General features: G+C 53.1%; 1 protein-coding gene and 1 long non-coding RNA gene across 11 annotated transcripts in view; one reads left to right on the forward strand and one right to left on the reverse strand.

The window, feature by feature from the left end:
* Positions 1–252: 252 nt before the first annotated feature.
* The window catches only part of TAL1 (TAL bHLH transcription factor 1, erythroid differentiation factor), a 31,552-nt gene continuing 11,292 nt past the window's right edge, over positions 253–20,512 (forward strand). Inside the window, exons 1-6 of one of the 10 annotated variants that reach the window (XR_001721229.4) lie at positions 355–1,118; positions 1,794–3,308; positions 6,583–7,029; positions 8,372–8,466; positions 12,297–12,965; positions 13,264–16,198. Coding sequence is in view for 8 of the 10 variants with exons in the window: in XM_009457084.4 (XP_009455359.1) it covers positions 6,584–7,029; positions 8,372–8,466; positions 12,297–12,751 (996 nt within the window). In the remaining 2 variants the exon portion in view is untranslated. The other 9 variants (XM_016962622.4, XM_009457084.4, XR_010146656.1 and 6 more) reach the window with 9 other exon arrangements.
* On the reverse strand, positions 1,754–6,691 carry LOC112204370 (uncharacterized). Its single transcript, XR_002937945.3, has 2 exons — positions 6,450–6,691; positions 1,754–5,315 (listed from the first exon to the last, which is right to left on the reverse strand). It is a non-coding gene; the product is annotated as an uncharacterized LOC112204370 (long non-coding RNA).

Here is a 20,512-nt window from a genome sequence, read left to right on the forward strand (position 1 = left end):
CGGAGCCGGTCCTAGCGCCGCTCAACCAGTCCCCACTCCCTCTGGTGAAATTGCCAAATTAAAATGAATCATTTGGCCCATAATGGCCGAGGCGCTTATCGGGGGCGGGCGGACCCGCGGCAGTGCCTTATCTCTGCGGCGCACACGGCCCCGGCGCGCCTCGGCCCATGCTAACGAGGCCTGGAACGTGAGTGGGATTACAGCGCGTCGGTGGAGGGGCCGGGCGGGCGCGGGGCGGGCGCGGGGCGGGCGGGGGAGCGGGGGCCGCGGGAGGGGCCGGGCCGCCGCCGCTCAGGACCGGGCCTCAAAATGGCCACACGCGTACCCCCGTAGCGGAAAAACGTGAGCATTCTGGCCTTTTTCTAGGGGAAAAGCAACCCGCGGCCTCCCACCGAATTCTTCATCAATTTCCTCCTCTTTTTCCCCACGTCCGCAAAAGAGGTCTTCGCTCCCTTTCCCTCGGTTCCTTTCGATGGCAGGGGGGTGGGGGGGCATTTTCCACGGACGCCCCCGCCCCGGCTGCCGCCGCCCCTCCCGCCTCGGAGACTCTCTTCCTTCCTTCCCCCTTTTCCTTACGCAATATACAGAAATGCGCGAGGCTGTGGTTGGTTTTCATTTCTTCTTCGTGGTTGTGTGCATGCGGTGGGATTGTGAGAGTGCGTTCATGAGAACTGTGGGCGGCGTTGGCTGCTTCTAAGTGTGGTCTTCTTGGCGACAGGCTCTGTGTCCGAGTGTGGTGTGCCTGCGCGGTTGGGGTGTGTAGATGTGGACCCTTCGAGGCCCTTCTGCGTTTTCTTCGTTGCGTACGATTGTGCTCCGTTGGTGTTCTCAGCAGGGATCTGGTTCTGTGTGTGGGGGTGTGTGGCCCCTGCGACTGTGTTTGGGTGGTGTCGTCGTTATGTCGGGCGTGTGTGATCCCGACTGTGCTGGATTGTGTGTCCGTGAGCCGCTGCGTTTGACTGATTTCGTTGTGTCCTGTTGGGCAGTGTGCGGGGCTGACCAAGTCGGCTTCTGGGGCAGTGCTAGGTGGTGTTTGTTTGCTGCCCTTCTGTGGGGCTGGACCCTGTGTGGTCCTGTCCGCACTGAGTTGTATGCCTGTGTGCCTGTGTCCTTTAGAGGTGCGTTTGCAAATCGCTGGGGGCGGGAGTGGGGGGAGGGCGAGCGAGAGATCGAGGCGCTGGTGGGGGCGGCGGCATGGGGGCGGGGAGCGGGATTTCACATTTTATTCCAAATTATGATGTATTCGGGAGCCAGTTGTTGGCTTGGGTGGGCGGACAGCGCCCGGTCGGCGGCTGCTCTGCCCGGAGGCCCGCCTGTGCCTTGGTGTTTGAGGGGTTCGTTGGTGAGTGGGAGGCTCCTCCAGGCTTGAAGCTGAGCAGCGCTCGCCGAGGCCGGCGCCTTCGAGCCGGTAGCTGCGGGCTTCGGTTCCCGCTGCACTCCGGCTTCGTCCATTTCTGGTCAGTTTCGTGGGTGCGGCCGCCGGGCTCCAAGGGAGAGGCCCCGAAAGGACAATGGGCACATTCACCAGGCCTCGAGCCTCGGGTGGGGACATTCGGGATCACCTCCAGGGAAGATTTTCCCGCCCCCTCTTCGGGTGAGCGACGTTGCCGCTTGGGTCTGATACCCGTCGCATCCGAGACCGAGGCCGAATCCGGGCTCTGGGAGGGACCGGGTTAGTGGGGCCCTAGCTCGGGTTGAAAGAATTTTGTTTTGTCAATTATTGTAATTGCTAATTCCATCACCATCACAGTCGTCATCATTAACATCTATTTTAATTAAAATAATCATCCCAGAGCGCAGCAGTTTGTCCCTTTTGGCTCCTTTGGCGGGAGAACAAAGCAGCGGGTTTTTTTCCGCTACAGCCGTTTTCTAAGTTGCTGGGTTTGAGGCAGGAAGAGAAAATGGAGAGAGGCACGGACACAGAGACTTGGTCATAAGGCAAACATTAACCCCCAGCGAACACGCAACATTAACCCCCCGCGAACACGCCGGGAATGGATGGATTCCCCTCTTCTTTCCTCCCCTCCCCTCTTTTGGATTAGAAGAGGAGAAAGAAAATCTTCCGCATTGTATTGCAATCCAGGGAAGAATTATTCCTATATGTCCACCAAAGCCGCGGCAAATAGAAGGAGGCCTTCGCAGTTAATCCAAGACTTCGATGTGTGATCATAAGCCTGACGATTTAGGCAAAACAAATTAAACAAAATCCACTAGGAAAAAATAAAAGCAAGCTCAATCCTGCTACATCCTTGAAAGTAGTGTCGGGTTTGTTTTTACCTCCTTTCCTTTTACCTTGTTTATTGCTGTAACAAATCATTAGAATTTTCCCTTACTCTGTCTAAACCCCGAAAAATCGAAAATCATTTCGTAGGGGTGGTGGAGGGGAAGGTGGGGGACTTTTCCCCTTTGTTTCTTTCTTTCCCCCTTTGTTGGTCTTTATTTCCTTTTCTTTTTCTGTCTCTCTCTTCCTCTCTCTTTCTTCTTTCTCTTAATCAGTAGGGAGACGAGAAAGGACCTGAACAGATGAGATATCTCTCTCCAAGCCTCCTTCCCAACTCCATTTCTGTAGGAAAGTACAGCCCCTGGAATTGGGTTCTGGTTTCGCTTTGGGCTGGAGGTGGGTGGATGGGGGTCAGAGAGAGAATGAGGTGGGGGGGACTTCAAGGTTCTGTCCCACCGACCAGAGTCTGAAGACTATTCGCCTTTCCCAACACGGACCTCTGCCCATCCAGGCCCGGGACTATCCCTTCGCGGTGTAGCGGCAGCCGGAGACCTGGCTGCGGAGGCAACCGCGTAGACACCTCCCTGCTTAGAAAACAAACACTGAACCAGACCGATCCCAGTTGGAGGGTTCGAAAATGTTCCAGACAGCCTGTCGGGAGGGGTTGTTGTTGCTGTTGGACTAAATAGCTATTCCTGATTGGTCATGTATAGGGTTTTTTAAGGCGGGTGGGGGGAGGAGGGGGTAGAGGAAAGGCTCCAAACACCTGCAGGTTGGGGGCGGAAAGCTGTTTGCGATTCCCTGGACTGGTTGGTTGGGGACAGGAGGTAATTCCCAGCCATTGACCCCCATTTCTCTCTCTCCCTCCCTCTTGCCCTGCCTCTTTCTCTCCACCCCTATCTTTCCTGGAAACTCGCTTTGGGCGCGGCAGATCGCCCAGGACCACACCGCAGCGTAACTGCAGGCCTCTCAGCGAAAAAGGGGGAAAGCAAAGACCCGGGTCTGCATCCTCTTCCTCGGCTTCCGCCCCTTTCCGGCGGAGTGGAGATCCTATTCAGAGGGGCCGGTCTCTCTAAATATGCCCCAGGTGAGTTTTCAGGGGAATGGTGCCAGTGGAAACGGTGTCTAGGAAGGCCTTGTGTTCCGGCCTGGGGTGAGGAAGGCTCAGGACAGAGGAGAGCCCATTCTCAGATTGGGGGTGGGGGGAGGGGAGGACCAGCCAGAGCTTGGAATCGGGATCTGACTGCTGTAGCTGCCTCTGTGGCATTCAGCGGCTTTTTCCCTTTTCCACCCTGGGTAAAACCAGCTAGTTGGACTTAGTCGTCCAGGCCGTTCCCATTGGTCCCGGTTCTGTGGACGTTTCCCAAGGCCGGTAACTTTGGGGCGGCTGTATCCGGGTGGTGCAGACTGTGCCTGGAGCTCCCGCAGGAGGAAGGCGGCAGCCTTCCTGGCTAGTGCAGTCCCAGCTCGAGTGGACCCTGATCCCAGGCCTGAGGCCTAGGATGGGGAGGCAGGAACACCCCTCTTCTCCAGTAGAGGCGAGGATGGTGGTGCTGTTCCCTGGTGGGTTTGGTACTTGTGCAGGCTTGGGGCTTCTCCAGGGTGTTGTGCTGGTGTGGGCCCAGAAGAGAGACCGGAGGCTGGGTCTAAGGGCCTGAGGCTGTTTTCATCTAAGAAATTCTCTGTATGGGGGATTGGGTCTGCTTGAGACCTGTCCCCAGGAAGAATCTCCTGGGGTCTTCTGTCTTGTTCTGGCACAGGTGGAAATATTCTGGCTGTCTGGCAACTGCAGATGAGGATTTCCTGTTGGGGGCTATAAGCAGGGTCTCCGTAGTACAAAGAGAGAGGAGCTGTAGTCGTCAAATACTCTAGAACGATTCAGTCTAAAATCTCCCTCCTCCTTCATTCTCCCCAAATAAAAACAAACAAAATCTCTCGGGCGTTCCTTTCTGTAATCCAAATCAAGTGATGCAGCTTAGTCGCCAACAACCATCAGTGTTTGTGAGTGGCTTCTTTGGGGCATGGACCTCTGGCTGGTAATCCTAAACCGGCAGGATTTTCCTAAAATGTGGGGAGGAGCCGGGAGAGGTCCTCCACAGATCCTGGGATCCAATCATATATTTCTTACAAGGAACCTTGGAGATGGGATATTTATAGGTGTCTGGAGAGGACATTTGTGGCCAGGGTCAATTCATCTGGAATATGTACTCCCATTGCCTCTCAGGAATCCACCGCTAGAGCAGGAGCCTAAGAATTAATTGGAGGGTAAAAATGTGTCATAACAGAGCTTGAGCTCAGTCTGCAACTGCAGTGCACACTGTCACTCGGTTAGAAGCTGGGGCTTAAGCATGGGTCACTGGGCTCACACCGGTGTGTCAGGACGGAGAGCAGTGAGGTAGGGAACCAATACCTTGAAGCTTGTATGTTTCCCAGGGGTTGGTATATTTCTGGCACATTTCGCTGCTGCTGGGAGCAAGAGGACCTGGCTGATATACTTCTGGTGCATTTCCAGTGGCCTTGGTGTCTTGGTGGTTGCATTCTATGGATTGTCTCCACCAAAATCATAAACTCACTTCCAATGAAGTGTCAGGGACCTACTGCCTTTACAGCTTGTATACACCAGGACTTAGGGAATTTTGTGGTTTCTGTGCCAGACCTGGGGGGCTGGCATTCCCAAAGAAGGTGTACAGCAGTCTGAATCTTGACTCTGTCTAGTGGCAATTGAGCCAAGCTCCAGAGGAGGCTGCAGATGATCCATTCTCCCTTCTGGGGTGGGAGGGATGGTTCCTAGGATGACTCCTGTCCAGAGCATTGCAGTGGCAGTATGGGAGCTCAATGGCTGCTATGTATGATTAGATGGACTCTGCATGGGGGTAAATTTTTTTTTGTATTTGTTTTCTTCTTTTAAATACCCGATTATATAATTCAGAGAGCAGAAAGCTTATTTTAAACAACTTACGTGGTGTTGATCATATATGTACAACTCACAACTCACAAACTCTGGCCCTTGAGTCTCCTGATTTTTCTGTTTTGGTTCTTGCTGGTGCCCAGCTCTATCTGGATGAAGCCAGGTGATGGAAGAGCCCCAGCACACCTGTGGGAAGTAGAGTGGCTGTGGTCATCTTGGAGTATGCTTGTGGGGGCACAAGGTGGTTTCACTGCTCTGGGAATACAGGAGGGTAGAGCAAAGTGAGATTATTGCTCTGGTCTGGCTCTCTCACAGATAGGCTGTGAGTGACTTGACATTCGGCCAGGCAGTTTTCTCACTGGCCCATTCTCCTTGTTAGTAATGTTTACTTGAACGTTTGCACAGCACTTTCAAATGCATAAAGGAGGTATTCCTCCCATTTCCCAAAGAACACCAAGGCAGGAGATGGCGGTGAGGGGGGCTGGAAGAGTTCAAGGGCCTCATGACATCCTGTCCTGCTCTTGGATGGGAGTCCAGACCCCACTGGCCTCAGGGAACCCTTCAAATGCCCAGCTCCATTCTACCTCAGCCAGGCCTCTCTTTGAGACTCGACCTCACTTCAGAGTCCAGCTGAGCAGAACGAGGTGGACTGTGCAGGGAGGTTGGGCCAGCACCATCTTCTTCCCTTGGCGACCTCTCATCTCTGTCTGAGTGGGAGTAAAGATCCGCTGGGCGGGCAAAGGACTCACAGTGGATTTGCTCAGTGTAGACAGACACTCCCTCACTCCCCAGCGGGGGCGAATGTGTGTGTGTGTGGAGGGAGCTGGTTCCTCGGGATTATTCTCTGCCAGCTCTGGCGGAGTGGATCCCAGTCCTCGTAGCCTCCACTTTCTAATTCCCTACTTCCATCCGCACCGGGTTTCTGGGTGTGTGCCTGTAGGTGGGCTGGGAATATTGCTGAGAGGCCAAGAGAGGTTCCCAAAGCAACGAACCCCTGCCTGACAGATTCCCCGCTAAAACCAAAGAGCACGATCCGGAATTTGTTCCCTCCTCTTCCCTTTCGGTCTGAGAAAGGGGACAGAGTAATCTCTTTCTTGCCTCCTTGTACATTTCCTTCCTCCTGATTTCCCCTTCTGTGTTTCTGTCGCTGGCTGTATTCCTTTTCTTCCGGTGTCTCTGTCGTCTTCCTCCATCTCTGTCCTTTTGGCCCTCAGTCTCTGTGTCTCCCAGGCACCCCTCCTTTCTCCCAATCCAGAGACCCTCTTTCCCTCCCACCCTAGCCCCACCCGGCCTCCCGCCCTAGCCCCACGTGGCGCTAACTTTGTCTGCCTCTTCTCACGTCTCGGTGCGTGAGTTCCTCTCTCTGCCCTTCTCCCCTTTACCCCAGCCCACGTCGGTGGGTCAGGGGCGGTCGTCAGAGCGGGCATCCGCTTGTCTGTCTGTCTGCCCACAGGATGACCGAGCGGCCGCCGAGCGAGGCGGCTCGCAGTGACCCCCAGCTAGAGGGACGGGACGCGGCCGAGGCCAGCATGGCCCCCCCGCACCTGGTCCTGCTGAACGGCGTCGCCAAGGAGACGAGCCGCGCGGCCCCAGCGGAGCCCCCAGTCATCGAACTGGGCGCGCGCGGAGGCCCGGGGGGCGGCCCTGCCGGTGGGGGCGGCGCCGCGAGAGACTTAAAGGGCCGCGACGCGGCGACGGCCGAAGCGCGCCATCGGGTGCCCACCACCGAGCTGTGCAGACCTCCCGGGCCCGCCCCGGCCCCCGCGCCCGCCTCGGTTACAGCGGAGCTGCCCGGCGACGGCCGCATGGTGCAGCTGAGTCCTCCCGCGCTGGCTGCCCCCGCCGCCCCCGGCCGCGCGCTGCTCTACAGCCTCAGCCAGCCGCTGGCCTCTCTCGGCAGGTCAGGGGCCAGGGGCCAGGGGCCAGGGGCTGGGCGGGTGGGCAGGGCGACCACCCCCACCGGGGTTTCCTCCTACACATCGGCGGCGGCCTGCCCTGGGGGCCGAGCGGGTGGAGCGCAGGGAGAGGAGGTCGTTTTAAACCCAGTGGCTCTAGAGCCTCAAGCTGGAGCCCCCGAGTGAGTGCCAGTGAGGGAGGGGCCTTCTGTGAGAGAGAGTGTGCGTGTGGCTGCGGGGTGCATGGCTGTGTGGAAGCCGAGAGGAGGACGTGGACACCTTCGCGGGTGCAGGCATGTGGCTGGTGTGCTTGGTGGTGGTGTCGTGGGGGACGGAGAGGAAGGAGTCTCCTGAGCGTGGGTACCAGGAAAGAGTGTGCCTGCATGTGCTTTGCTGTGAGCAGAGGTAGATGTTTGTGGCTGAGGGTGTGAAATTCATTCGGAAGCTCAGCGCTAGCTGGACAGGCAAGAGATAAGGATCTGAGGGTGGTGGCAGAGGCACCCTCCCCCGAATCTCTGCTGGAGGGCCCGCCTGAGGACTGACCTGTCCCTCCACTCCCAGCCCCTCTGCTCCTAGCCGTGGTCTCTGGCCCCAGCCTGTACTCCGGTTGGTGTCAGGGCATCCGTTTCCCTGCTGGCGCTACTGTGATGATGAGGGAGAGAAGCCATAGGATTGGAATAGAAACCGGAAGATGGGGCAGGGATAGAGTGTGGGGCAGTCAATGAGCCTGGCGGGCACCCGAGACAGAGCAATGGGGAGCTTAGGGTGGGTGAGGGCAGAGAGCTAGGCGGAGCATTTCAGCTGAGGGGAGTCAGGGTTTCCTGTCTGTTGTGTATCTACAGCCCCTTATGGGTGGGGTGAGGTGGGGAGAGGGGACAGTGTGCCCCTTTGTGGTGACCAAGATGCACACCATCAGGTGTGAAGGTTACATTTGCCTGAGTGGGCACGTGTTTGGGAGTGGAGGTGTGTGTGGATTATGTGCTTGTTTCCGGGGCGGGAGAATGGAGAGTGTTTCTATCTGTGAATGTGTGTGTGTGTGTTCATTTTTGTGTTTATTCCATGTGTTATTCACCTCTGCTTCTGCATATGTGCCTGTGTGTTTGTGTGGAGGGATGTGTGGTTAGGTGTCTTTTCCTCCCTTTGCTTGTTTTATGACAGACAGAGTGAGGGCATTCCGTGTGTATGTGTGTGTGTGTGTCTGTGTGTGCCTATTCCCAGCTCAAATGTGAAGGGACCAGGGTTGCCCAGAGGTGGGGGGCTCAAGACATGTGGGGAGGATCCCTAAGGAAGCTCTTTCTCCCCTCCCCTCAACATGGGATCTTGTGATCTGCCCGTTCCCTCCCACAGCGGGTTCTTTGGGGAGCCGGATGCCTTCCCTATGTTCACCACCAACAATCGAGTGAAGAGGAGACCTTCCCCCTATGAGATGGAGATTACTGATGGTGAGTCTGCCCCACCCCACCGTTGTACCTGCCCCTCACGCTGGTTAGAGCTCTTTGGAGGAGGGAACATCCGGGACTACTCCGTAGGTGTCTCACAAAGATGGGCGGGCCACTTTCCAAACCCAAACTGCCGAAGCCCTTCACCCTGCAGCTGAGCTAGGGCTAAGTAAAGTCCTGGATGGGGCTAGCAGGACCACACTCACAGTCCTGCAAAGAGGAGGCATGGGAGAGAGACACATAATGGCGCTTAGCCCAAACCTCTGGAGTTAGTTCCCAAATCTCTGGAGTTAGTTCCAGTCCCCAGTCCAGGCTCCATTCCTACACTTTGGCAAGGATCCCAAGTGAGCGCAGAATCACACAGTGTCCCCTGATCCCCCATTCTAGGCACTGACCCTCAGGGATTCCCTGCACTTCCTCCCAAGTCTTCCTTAGAGTCTGGAGTCTGCTTCCTCCCTGCAATGGAGTCATCAAGGGTTTTCTCCAAGGTCCCTACACAGTAGGCTCCCCTTGTCTCCCGTTAACACATTCTGGGCTTAGACCTGGAGTTCCCTTCCTGACATCATGGATTCTACCTTGCCCCCTGGATTCCCCGAGAAGGGCCTTGGCACTGCTCCTTTGAGGTACTTGAATATTCCCTGAACTTGCAGGGATGGTTTGGATAAATGGGAGATTTGGAAGACCCTCGCCATCTTTCCAAGGTTGACCTTGTATAGTAGATTGGTCCCAGCACCAGGGGTAGGAGAGCAGGCACTTCAAAGCTGAGGGACTTTGAGCCAGACCCAGATGCCCCCAGAACTTCAGCTTGGCTGTGGCCTGGGGCTCCTGTAGGAAGGCTGCCCAAGGCCTCAGAGCAAGGCTGGGATTTATGCTCCAAACTGGTGGGAGGAATATGAGTATGGAGCTGGAGCCTCTGGAATGGAGCCCTCTGTGGTGTTCTGGAGAGGAGCGGGGCTGGGATCTGCACAACAGAAAAGACTTCAAAAGACCCAAGCAGCCTGGGGCACAGGTGTGCAGGGCTGAGAGGCAGGGGTGCCTTGCTGCTAGATTAGAGAGGAGTTCTCTAGTCTAAGAGAGGTGGGTGTACCAAACAGGAAGAAGACAGGACCAGCCCTGAAGTTCCCCAGGGATGAGGCATTTTCTACAATAGGCAGAAGAGGCAGAGCATAGGGGCGAGGGTTTGTGGGGTGTGCAGGAGTGTAGGGCAGTCATTACCCATAAGTGTTGGCAATATTTACCGAGCACCTACTCAGTGCTGGCCAGAGAGAGGCAGAGGACACCAGGAGGGGTAGACAGATTCAGGAAAGAGGAAGGTGAGGAGAGGGGGTGGTTCTTTGGAATAAAACCAGAGAGGAATAGGCAGACATGTAGGCGAAGGGTAGGGTATGAGTGTGCAGGATGTGTCTAGGGGACACTGAAATTAGAGATTGAACCCAAAAAGAGTCCATAGAAGTAGAACTAATGCAAGATCTAGAGTTAGGACTTGATGTGGATTCCTGTTGCTGAATTGCTACTACCATGTATTGGACACCTACTATGTGCCATGGACTATGTGTGCTTGATTTCTGTTTATTCCTTACCACAAGCTCATGAGGGCAATGTTATTGTTTACATCTCACAGATAAGGAAATTGAGGCTGAGAGAGGTTACCCAGCTTGATCAAGGTCACACAGCTAAGTCCTGGGTCACACAGCTAAGTCCTGGACCACCCTCATAACACTGGTCTTAAGCTTTGGAATAAGTCCTGACCACTTCCCCACCATCTCCCCTTCTGGATGTAGTCTAGCTCCAGCTGTGACAGCAGTCAGAAGTACCCCCTCCCCAACTAGGAGCTCCCTCAAGATCACCAGCATTAGCCATGGTGGAGGGACTGTCCTCCCTATGTCACTACTGAGGGATGCTCTCTGTCTGGCCTGGAGGCCTGAAAGCAGCAAGTAATTTCCTCAGAGGCAGCCCAGGGTAGAACTGCTCTGCAGTTGTGCTGTGTTTTTCCCAGGCTGGGTCTGGCCTTTGGCAAACAGTCAGCTGGGCTAGGGTCTGCTATGGTTTGGAAAGGCAGCTTCAGAGGTACCATGGGCAGGGGATGGTGATCCTTCCCATTAAAAGTGTGTGTGTGTGTACACCCACACATGCATGTGCATGCCTGTGTGCGTGTAGGAGAGAGAAAGAGATGATCAGGCAGTAAGTGTGGCATGGATGAGCTGATTCACAGACTGATCACTGAGGTGAGGTCTGCTTCCATCCCAGCCTCAGTCTCCTTAGCTATAAAATGGGCAGTAGGACTTAGGTGAGGTCTTAGCTCTTCTCCTCTACCTCGGTTTTCACACTCTGAGGTCTGGTTCCAGGGGTTACTAGAAGAGGGAAAATAAATATCCTAGGACTGGCAGTTCCTTCAGTGCTCAGAGCTTCCTGGACTATGTGACCCTGGCTTGTGCCTCGATGTTAGGGAGAGAAGCAGTCTCCTCAGCCCAGAAGTTCAAGAGCACTAGTAGGACCCTTCACTGTCTTCCCCTGGCTTTACAAATCCCCAGTGAGTCTTGAACACAGCACAGTGCTTTGCACACCACAAGTGCCCTAGACATGTGTGCTGGTATCCGCCACTGCCCCATAAGTCTTTATACATGGAATGTTAGTGACTATTGGGCCAAGCCATAGTCAGTGGATTGTAGACATGAGGAGACTGAGGCAGCCTTCAGAAGCCTGCCTAGAGCTATAGGCCATGGCTGTGCATAGCTGTGTCTTCACTTCTCTCCTGGGTATGAGAGCCCTTCTGCATCGATCTCTGCTCTCCCCTCCATTCCCCACCTGCCACCATGATGGGTCAGTTAGCAGACATTTTCTAAGCCCCTACTCTGTGCTTTCCATCACCCTTAGGATAAAGTCCCCCCGCCTTACTGCAAGGCCCTGTGGAGTCTGGACCCTGCCTACTCTGATCTTGTGCACAGGACTCCAGCCAGCCTGGCTTCAGGCCTTGTCTAGTGCAGGGCCTGTGCATTCCCTTGGTTTGGATACTCTTCTTCCTCTCCCCTTCCTGTGCCTGGCTGGTTCTTCACAGCCTCAGACAAGCCTTCCCAGCCACTGGAGCTAAACATGGAGCTTCTTTTCATTACAATTCAGCCCTGGTTTGTTTGTTTTTTAATATTCGTTTCCCCATTAAAATGTAAGCTCCATGAGGGCAGGCACTCAATTTAGTTCACCATTATTCCTCAGTGCCTAGCACAGTGCCTGGTTGTTAGCAAAAAACTGATACATGGATAATAATAGCTAACATTTATTGACTGCTAAGCTGAGGCAGGCATTGTCTTAAGTTCTTTACCTGTGTTAGGTACTAGACCCATGTAACAACTCATGACTTAGTAGTATTACCTCCATTTTGCAGGTGATGAAGCCAAGGCACTTCATAAGTTTTTATGTCACTTGCCCAGAGTCATTCATTTAGGTAGGGGTAGTCAAATAGGAATGGAGTCTGTCTCCTTAGACATAGCTGTAAGGCCTCTTGGCACAAGTGAATGGATGAATGAATAACATACGGTCCCTGTCCTCAAATATATCACAGCCCAGGGAGGGAGACAAGCACAGAAACATAAGTAATGATCAAGAGTGATGGAACTCCAGGGATTGCGGTATCGTGGTGGTTGGTTAGATCTGTCTGGAGGGGTTGAGGAAGTTCCCATAGAGGAGGAAGCACAGGAACTTGAATTTGAGGGGTGGATGTTTTCTAAGTAAAAGGAAAGTAGGCATTCTAGGCTTCCCAAGTTTCCCAATGTATGGAGATGCCTTTGGGGAAGGAATCTCAAGCCCATTCTCCTAACTCTTGTCCTCCTAATCTCCAGGTCCCCACACCAAAGTTGTGCGGCGTATCTTCACCAACAGCCGGGAGCGATGGCGGCAGCAGAATGTGAACGGGGCCTTTGCCGAGCTCCGCAAGCTGATCCCCACACATCCCCCGGACAAGAAGCTCAGCAAGAATGAGATCCTCCGCCTGGCCATGAAGTATATCAACTTCTTGGCCAAGCTGCTCAATGACCAGGAGGAGGAGGGCACCCAGCGGGCCAAGACTGGCAAGGACCCTGTGGTGGGGGCTGGTGGGGGTGGAGGTGGGGGAGGGGGCGGCGCGCCCCCAGATGACCTCCTGCAAGACGTGCTTTCCCCCAACTCCAGCTGCGGCAGCTCCCTGGATGGGGCAGCCAGCCCGGACAGCTACACGGAGGAGCCCGCGCCCAAGCACACGGCCCGCAGCCTCCATCCTGCCATGCTGCCTGCCGCCGATGGAGCCGGCCCTCGGTGATGGGTCTGGGCCACCAGGCTCAGCCAGGAGGGCGTTCTTAGGCTGCTGGGATGGTGGACTTCAGGGCAGGTGGGGTGAGAATTGGGCGGCTCTGAAGCAAGGCGGTGGACTTGAACTTTCCTGGATGTCTGAACTTTGGGAAGCCTTTACTGACCCTGGGGCTGGCTTTTCTGTTTCCTGTACCAGTAGGAGATCAGAAAAATGGAGCAAAGTGGTAGGTACTTTTTGTGAAGACGGCACGGTCTTCCCTCTTCCCTCAGTCCCAAATCCTTCCCAAGTAAGAGGCTGGAGTTGTCACTGCTTTTGGCCTGGAGTTTGGGATCCCTGTCTTTCCTAAGACCTGGGGTTGTCAGCTCTCATCTGAGGCATCCAGCAGTCTCTGCCTTGCCTTTAGCCCCTCCCAAGCTGGCTGGGGTGGCCTGTGTGGCCACTTCTGTCCATATTTATAGGTACCCAATAGCTGCCCATTTCGTGAGCCCCATCTTCACCCAGGCCTATGTTGATCCATCCAGCTTGCCAGATGCTGCAGAGTCACAAGCCTCGAGGTGCCTTCTTCAGGGCCTGGTTGAAGAAGATGATCAGTGGACAGTCTGCTCTAGATGAGCTGGGCCGGAGGGTCAGGAAACCCAGTCGCCCTTACTTTTTGCCCTGGGGATCAAAGTTCTGCTTTCTCCCCAATGAGACTTGCCTTCCTAAGCCTGTGGCTGTGGAGACCGTGTCTGCAGCCCTGAGAAAGCCCTGTCGGGCTTTGTGTGAAGGCAGAGAAAGGGACAATGATAGTAGAGTGATATGGAGCAAGAGATATTTTGGGCATGTGGGCTTCAACTCCTCGACATCACTGTTCATGCTGGCGAGTGAATGCCAGTGTGCTGATGGGCGTACGCTGGTGCTGAGTAGATGTGCAGCCCCATCTGTGCATTCTCCTGGATGCTTAGAGGGATTTCTTTGCTGTAAGATGTCTGTTTGCTGATGGTCTGGTCTATGTTCCGAATTGAGCACAAACTCTGTCCTATGAATGCTTTGCATTTGGAATTTTTGCTTGACTTCAGTTATTGGTGGAATCTTTAGCGCTCAATAGGACCAGGATCCAGCCTCACTTCTAGGGTATGGGAAATCCAATCAGAGACCAGGCCCTGGCTAAGACCCAAACATATGCACATTCACTTAGCAGAACCTTAAACACCCCTCAGTTGTGCAGCTTTTGGTCATCAAGGGTGCGTCTGGGAGGTTGGTTTAATGCAATAGAAGTGCTCCCCTCTGAAAGTTGTACATGAAATTTTTGTAAATCACATCCTTATCCTTCATCTTTTAAAGAAATAACCACTGCAAGTCCTTTTGTAAAGTGAAGAATCCTTTTGTAGAATGAACCACTGCCGCTTCATTGATTTCCTGTGTCAATCCAGATGGTGGGATGTGGTTTTCTTAAGGTGAGGCCTGTCTGTGACCTGCATCTAAGCCCATGGGACAAACTGCACAGAAGTCCTGTATGTCTGTCATTGTACCCTTAAGTCACCCTAGCCCTCTCCCTCTAGGCTCTGCCTTCGAGGTCAGAGGAGAGATAGCCTGTGGCCCTGTCCTGCCATGCAAGAACTCATCACTGTGGCTGTCTGGAAAGCCCCCCCTTATAGTTTGGGCTTCAGCCCAGTGGCTTGTCCTCACCATGATGGGGCCCTAATTCAGCCATGTGCAGACAGAGAATATGTCTGCTCCTTTCCCCTTCCTTTTAAGTAAGGTCCAATTCTCGAGCTTGGGGCAACATTGTTCACCTTTGTAGCACTCAGGCTCTCCATTCAATTTCAGGCTCCCCAGATCATGTTTTGGTGAAAATTAGGGTTGGTTCCTTTCCAACGTTTGGAAGATCCTGTGAGGAGCCCCATCTGTCTAAAGATAGAGTCATTGCTGTAGGATCTAAGGCTGTTTGCTTCACCGTGGATTCGCTTGAGTTAGGAATGAGAAGTAGCCACAGTATGGATGGGTGGATGGGTTTTATGAGATGGATCACATATTTTATTAAGAACTCAAACTTCTGGCTCCCTCTTCTTTCAGACTTGCCATGTGACTCTGGCTTGGCCTATCTCCTAGGGCTATGGTGTGGACTGAATGGGATCATGAAAGTAGACAGTTTTGAGAACGTAAAGAGCTTTTTCTTTTCCCTCAATCTCAATCCTGCAGTGGGGTTTCGCAGCCTGAGTCCACGACCTAGGCAGTGGGCCGGTGTGCCTGACTGCCCAGCATTTGGGTAATTTAGATTGTAAACCGCTTTGGCCTGAGTTATTGAGATTGTCCTCATTTCTCCAGATTATCTATTTGTGTGTGTGTGTGTGTGTGTGTGTGTGTGTGTGTGAGAGAGACGGTGTCTTGTTCTGTCACTCAGGCTGGAGTACAGTGGTGCCATCATTGCTGTCTGCAGCCTTGAACTCTGGGCTCAAGCAATCCTCTCACCTCAGCCTCCCAAGTAGGGAGGACCACAGGTGTGAGCCACCACACCTGGCTAATTTTTACTTTTTTTTTTTTTTTTGGTAGAGATGGAGTCTTGCTATATTGCCCAGGCTGGTCTTGAAGTCCTGGCTTCAAGCAATTCTCCTGCCTTTGCCTCCAGAAGCACTGGGATCACAGGTGTGAGCCATTGCACCCAGCCCAGATTGTCTTAATTTCTGTCTTGTTCCAAGGCCAGGGACAGTAATAAGAATGGAAAAGAGATATGGGAACACTGGCAGACTGTGTAAAATGTAATGCAACTACCCAAAACAAGCCTGGTAGGAAAGGGCAAGTCTTTAGGTCTTTGTAAGAACTAAAGAAGATCTGTAATTTTTATTTTCACCCTCTGTACCCCATGACCTTATCCTTCCTCTCCTTCCTTGTTACCCATGAAAAACTGGCAACATTCCAAGAATAGCATCTGTACAAAGGGGAAAGAACATAAAGGTAAAACAAAACAAAACAACATTTTGAGAACAAAGATGACCATAACCACTGAAGGGAATCACATCTTTTAAGACAAATTCATATTCTTTTATTTGTTATGGCAGATGACAAGATGGTACAACCTTTATTCTTTTCCAAAATAAAACAAAGGGCACAGCATCTGTAGTCAGCCGACAACTATTTCGGCCTTTTGGGGGTGGGTCTGGCCGTACTTGTGATTTCGATGGTACGTGACCCTCTGCTGAAGACTTGCCCCCTGCCCGTGTACATAGTGCATTGTTTCTGTGGGCGGGCCCAGCACTTTCCGTCAATGTTGTACTGTATGTGATGAATTGCGTTGGTCTCTGCATTTTTCTGCAGAAGAGGAGTAACCGCTCCAGGTACCTTGACCTTTGTACAGCCCAGAGGCCAACACTGTGGGTGTGTGACTCTTTAGCAAAAAAAAACCCATGTGGTGATGGTGTGTATATATATGTAAGGATATATCGGGAAGATTTCTAAATAAAAGTTTTACAAAGGGGCCTTAGGACTCTGTGCTTGCATTGCACCCCTAGGCCTGAGACGGGATATTGAAAGAAAAGTCATGGCAAGAACCTGTTTCTCCTGACATGGGGAGCCTCCAAGACTCAGCTGTAGTCTTAGGAAGTGGGATTCCACCCTCAACCCTGAAGGCAGGCCTGGTGGGGAGGAGACAGCCTTCCTCCACAGGGTTTCCATTCTTTCCCTCCACAGGCCTCATAGAGGGGGCCTGTCCCCTCGGCTTCATGCACCCATGCTTGTATCTCAGGAAGCCTCAGCAGACATCCCCTCTTTGTGTTGGGGTGAGCTTCCATGGCTGGGACAGTTGTATGTATCCTAGGTTCAGGACAGATTAAGGCCATACCATAGGAGGGCCCCAGGTTCCCTGATGACTCAACGGCTGCAGCGGCGGCTGCAGCTCTTATGCCTGGCTCTTAAGGATTGGGGACTCAGAGATGAAGTCTGAAGGTAATGGAAGTTGAGAGTGGAGGCTCTGTGGCAGGCTCCATATCATCTGGGAGGACTTCCCTGGAGGCTCAGGAATGGAAATGTGGTTTAGATGATACAACCCTTATTCTTTTCCAAAAATAAAACAAAGGGCACAGCACCTGGGTCTGGGGGAAGCCACTGCATGTGGACCATTTGATCCTCAGGGATTTCAGTAGGTCATGCAGGCACTTTTAATGAAGTATCATGCCTTCCTTTCTTTCTTTCATTTATTTATATATTTTTTCAAGATATGGGATCTTGCTTCTTCTAGCCTTTGCCCAGGCTGATCTTGAACTGAGCTCAGGAGTTCAAGGGCCATCAAGGTGAAAAAGAAACAAAAGGTGCAAAAACCAGAAGGTTTTTGTCTCAGTCCCTTGAGTAGTTAGGACTACAGCATGTGGAACTGGCACCCTGTTTCATTTAACAAATATTTATTGAGCATCTAGTATGGGCCTGGTATTGTTCTACGTACTGGGGATCCCACACTGAATAAAACAAAGATCCCTGTTCTTGTTCTGGTGGAGCTTAACATCTAGCAGGGGAGACGGTAAACACACAGACACACACAACTGTAATAAATATGTTGATTCTGTAGTAAGTTACAAAGTGATTAGTATTAAGAAAAAAGTTGTGCCAAGAGGTGAATTCAAGGACCTCACAGATAACTCTGGCTTTTTTGGGGTGAGCCTTGTTCATCTTGCTAGGCTCTGACTTGGCTGCTCTTGTCCTCAGGGTGCTTCCAACCACAGATAGGAGGGCAGAGGCAGGGTAGTCCTTGGGGACCATGCTCTGCCCTGTAGAGAAGCTCCTTGGTTTTTGGAAGCTCCCAGGTGTGCCTCTCCCTGGCACAGGACAGGGAGGTACCTGGGATGATAGGATGGTGAGATTTAGCCGTGGGGTGAGCTGGCTGTGAATCTCAGCAGTGGTGGTGGTGGCCTGGTCTGTGCTCACAGGTGAGAGGAGCAGTATGAGGAAGGGACCTGTGGTTAAGGGCTTGAGGGAGAGAAATGAGAAAGAGCAATCAGAGAGGAAGGAGAAAAACAGAGATTGTGCTGTTTTAGAGACTGTGGCGTTTCAGAGGAAAAGGGTGAGGGAAGTGGTTAGGCAAGTCCAGCGCAGCTGAGTGGTCAAGCAAGAAAGGCCTGCAAGTGTTGATTGGATTTAGCAATATGGAGGTCACTGATGACTTGGATGACAGTGACACCAGGGGAGGGATAGAGGCAGAAGCCTCACTGTCCTGGACTAAAGAATGGGAAGAGAGGAGCACCATTTCCAGAAGGATTTTTCCCAGGAGAGGGCAAGGCATTCCACGCTGAGGTCTGGAAGGGCCCGTGAACTCTGCGGCCAGCAAGGCAGAAACGATGAGGTGATAGAATGTCCAGGTTGGCCTGACCCTGGGGGGCCATGTGGGCTAGTGTACATGTCTCCAGAAGAGGAGACAGGCCCAGAGAGGAAAAGAGTCTTTCCAGGGCCACGCGTCCCATAGTGATCGGCAGGGGAGGACCAGACTTCCCACCTCCCAGGACAGCTCAGTCCCTGAGGCACTGGGGGCCCTTCTGTCCTCCAGGGAAAAGGGCTGCAACTGGGCCCTTGCCTGAAATGGCCCTGCTGACCCGGTCAGCCTCAATCCTCACCACTTTTTTATTCTCTTTGTTCCAATTGTACCATCCTTTCTATTCCAGATCACATTATTTTATTTTTTTTAATGACCTTCCAGTTTTTGCACCTTTTGTTTCTTTTTCCCAGGACAATCTACCCATCCTCTCTTTCTGCCCTCCTTTCATTTGGTTAACTTGTCCTCAGCATCCAGCAAACTGTCCTGACTACTCTATGGGGTCAACTGCCTCCTTGGTGCCCGCCACGGGCCTTCCTTTCCTTGTCTGCTTTCCCACTAAAACATGAGCTCCTTGAGGCAATATCACGTGTGATCTATCTCTTCGCCTCCAGCACCCTATGATAGACCTGGCACAGGTTCCTTTCAGCATTTGCTGAATGAGAAGGTTCCCCCATGTAGAATCTCAGTTTTGAGGCCGGCATGGAATGAAAGAGTGGAGATGGGTGGGAGGCAGAATCATTGTCACAGAGATGCAGTTCCAGTGCCTTCTGCTGAAGCCATGGTCCTGAGCTAGTCAGGGGCAGATGTACAGCTCTGCCCTTGCACTGCTTTTGTTGCTGTGGGCAGAGGGAGGACAAGTGTGGGCTTTCTTGGGCTGGGCCGCAGTTGCCTGGTTATCATACTGGAGCTGGGTGGGGTGAGGTGGGGAGATAGGAAGATTGGGAGGCTGTTGATTTGGTCTGCTCATGGCAGCCCAGCCTCTTCATGCCTGCCCGCTACCTCCTTCCCTATGTGCAAAACAACTAACTGTTCCCTAGAAGCCAGTGTTCCCCCTCTGGCCCCACTGCCCTTGCGAACGAGTAAAGTACCACTGACCAGCCCATGGGGACACAGGCCATGGTGTTGGGCATGGTGTCCAGCAACAGAGGCTCTGCAACTGTGAGTCAGAGTAAGGAAGGGAGTAAGTCTGGATCACCCAAGTCATCCTCTCCATTGTGGGGAGGAGGAAATGAGGCCTAGAGGGGAAGCAGCTTGACTAAGGTTACCTAGGATTGGAGTCAGATCTGAGTCCAGAGCCAGTGCTCACTACCTCTCAGGAAAGGAAGACAAAATAGTCAACAGGTAGTTGGTGTCCTTAGAGCAAATAGGCCTGTGCTGTGCAGGGACACAGCAACTCAGCCTGCCCCAGCAATCTGCTAGGACTATGAGCAATCAGTGTGGGCGCTGGACAGCTTGCCTCAAGCAGTGGGCCCGACTTGAGGACAAGCCCAGTGGACAGTCAGGGCAGTCAATTTGGTATCAGTTCAAGAAGAGAGAGGCCAGGGCACAGAAGGCAGTGAATGGGAAGGGCAATTGGGCCAACAGAAAGAGGCTGATCTTTGGAGTCAGACCACTGGGTTTAAGTTCCAGCTGTGTGACTTTGGGTAAATCAGTTTACCTCTCTGAGGTTCAGTTTCTTCATCGGTTAAATGAAGATATTAACACCCATCTTGCAGAGCTGTCATGGGATTTCAAAATAATGGATGTGAAGTGCTTATGTTTTATAGAAAACAGCCATTATTATTCGTGGAAATGGGATTTGGATAGGGGGTATGCTTGGGAATGGCAGAAGACAGAAAGAAGAGGAAGATGTGGGAAACTTAATCATTCACAGCAACAGGAATTCCTGCTGAGCAGTGCAGGGGAGCCAGCAAGGGACTGCCCTGGCCCTGTCTGCAGGGGCTCACAGGCTGGGTGGAAGTGGGGTGAAGGGAATGGATACAGAGCCCTTCCACCCTGGAGGCAAGTGCTGTGTGAGAGAGGCCTGGTAGCCACGGGAGATCCTGCTCTGGCAGTAGAGACCAGGGTGAACATTAGCTAAATTGAAGGAGCCTGAGGAAGAGGCTTTGGGAAAGCCTCCAGGAGGGAGTGCCATTTTCTGTCCTGGGCCCCAGCATCTCTCAATGGGGGATGCGGGCCGCCCCATGGATGCTCATCCTCCCTCCTGGGTCCCCTACTCCTGCCCAGGCCACCTGGCTCAGGGCAGAGCTGGTGGAGCTCCCTGCTGCCCACTGTCCTGTTCCTCTGGCTCCTCCTTTCTCTTCCTACCTCTCCCCACTTGCTTGGTCCGAGCTCTGCCTCCCTCCCCAGCTCCCGGCCTTTTCTTTCCACACAATAACAGGATGTGATCCGTTCGAAGAGAGGAAGTGGGGAGGACGGGCAGTGCTGATAGCGCGTTTCTGACTCTGCACTCCTCCCCTCCCCTTTGGACCAGCCCCTGCAGCTGCCTCTTC

The sequence above is a fragment of the Pan troglodytes genome, chromosome 1, assembly GCF_028858775.2.
Source record: "Pan troglodytes isolate AG18354 chromosome 1, NHGRI_mPanTro3-v2.0_pri, whole genome shotgun sequence".
Lineage (NCBI taxonomy): Eukaryota > Metazoa > Chordata > Mammalia > Primates > Hominidae > Pan > Pan troglodytes.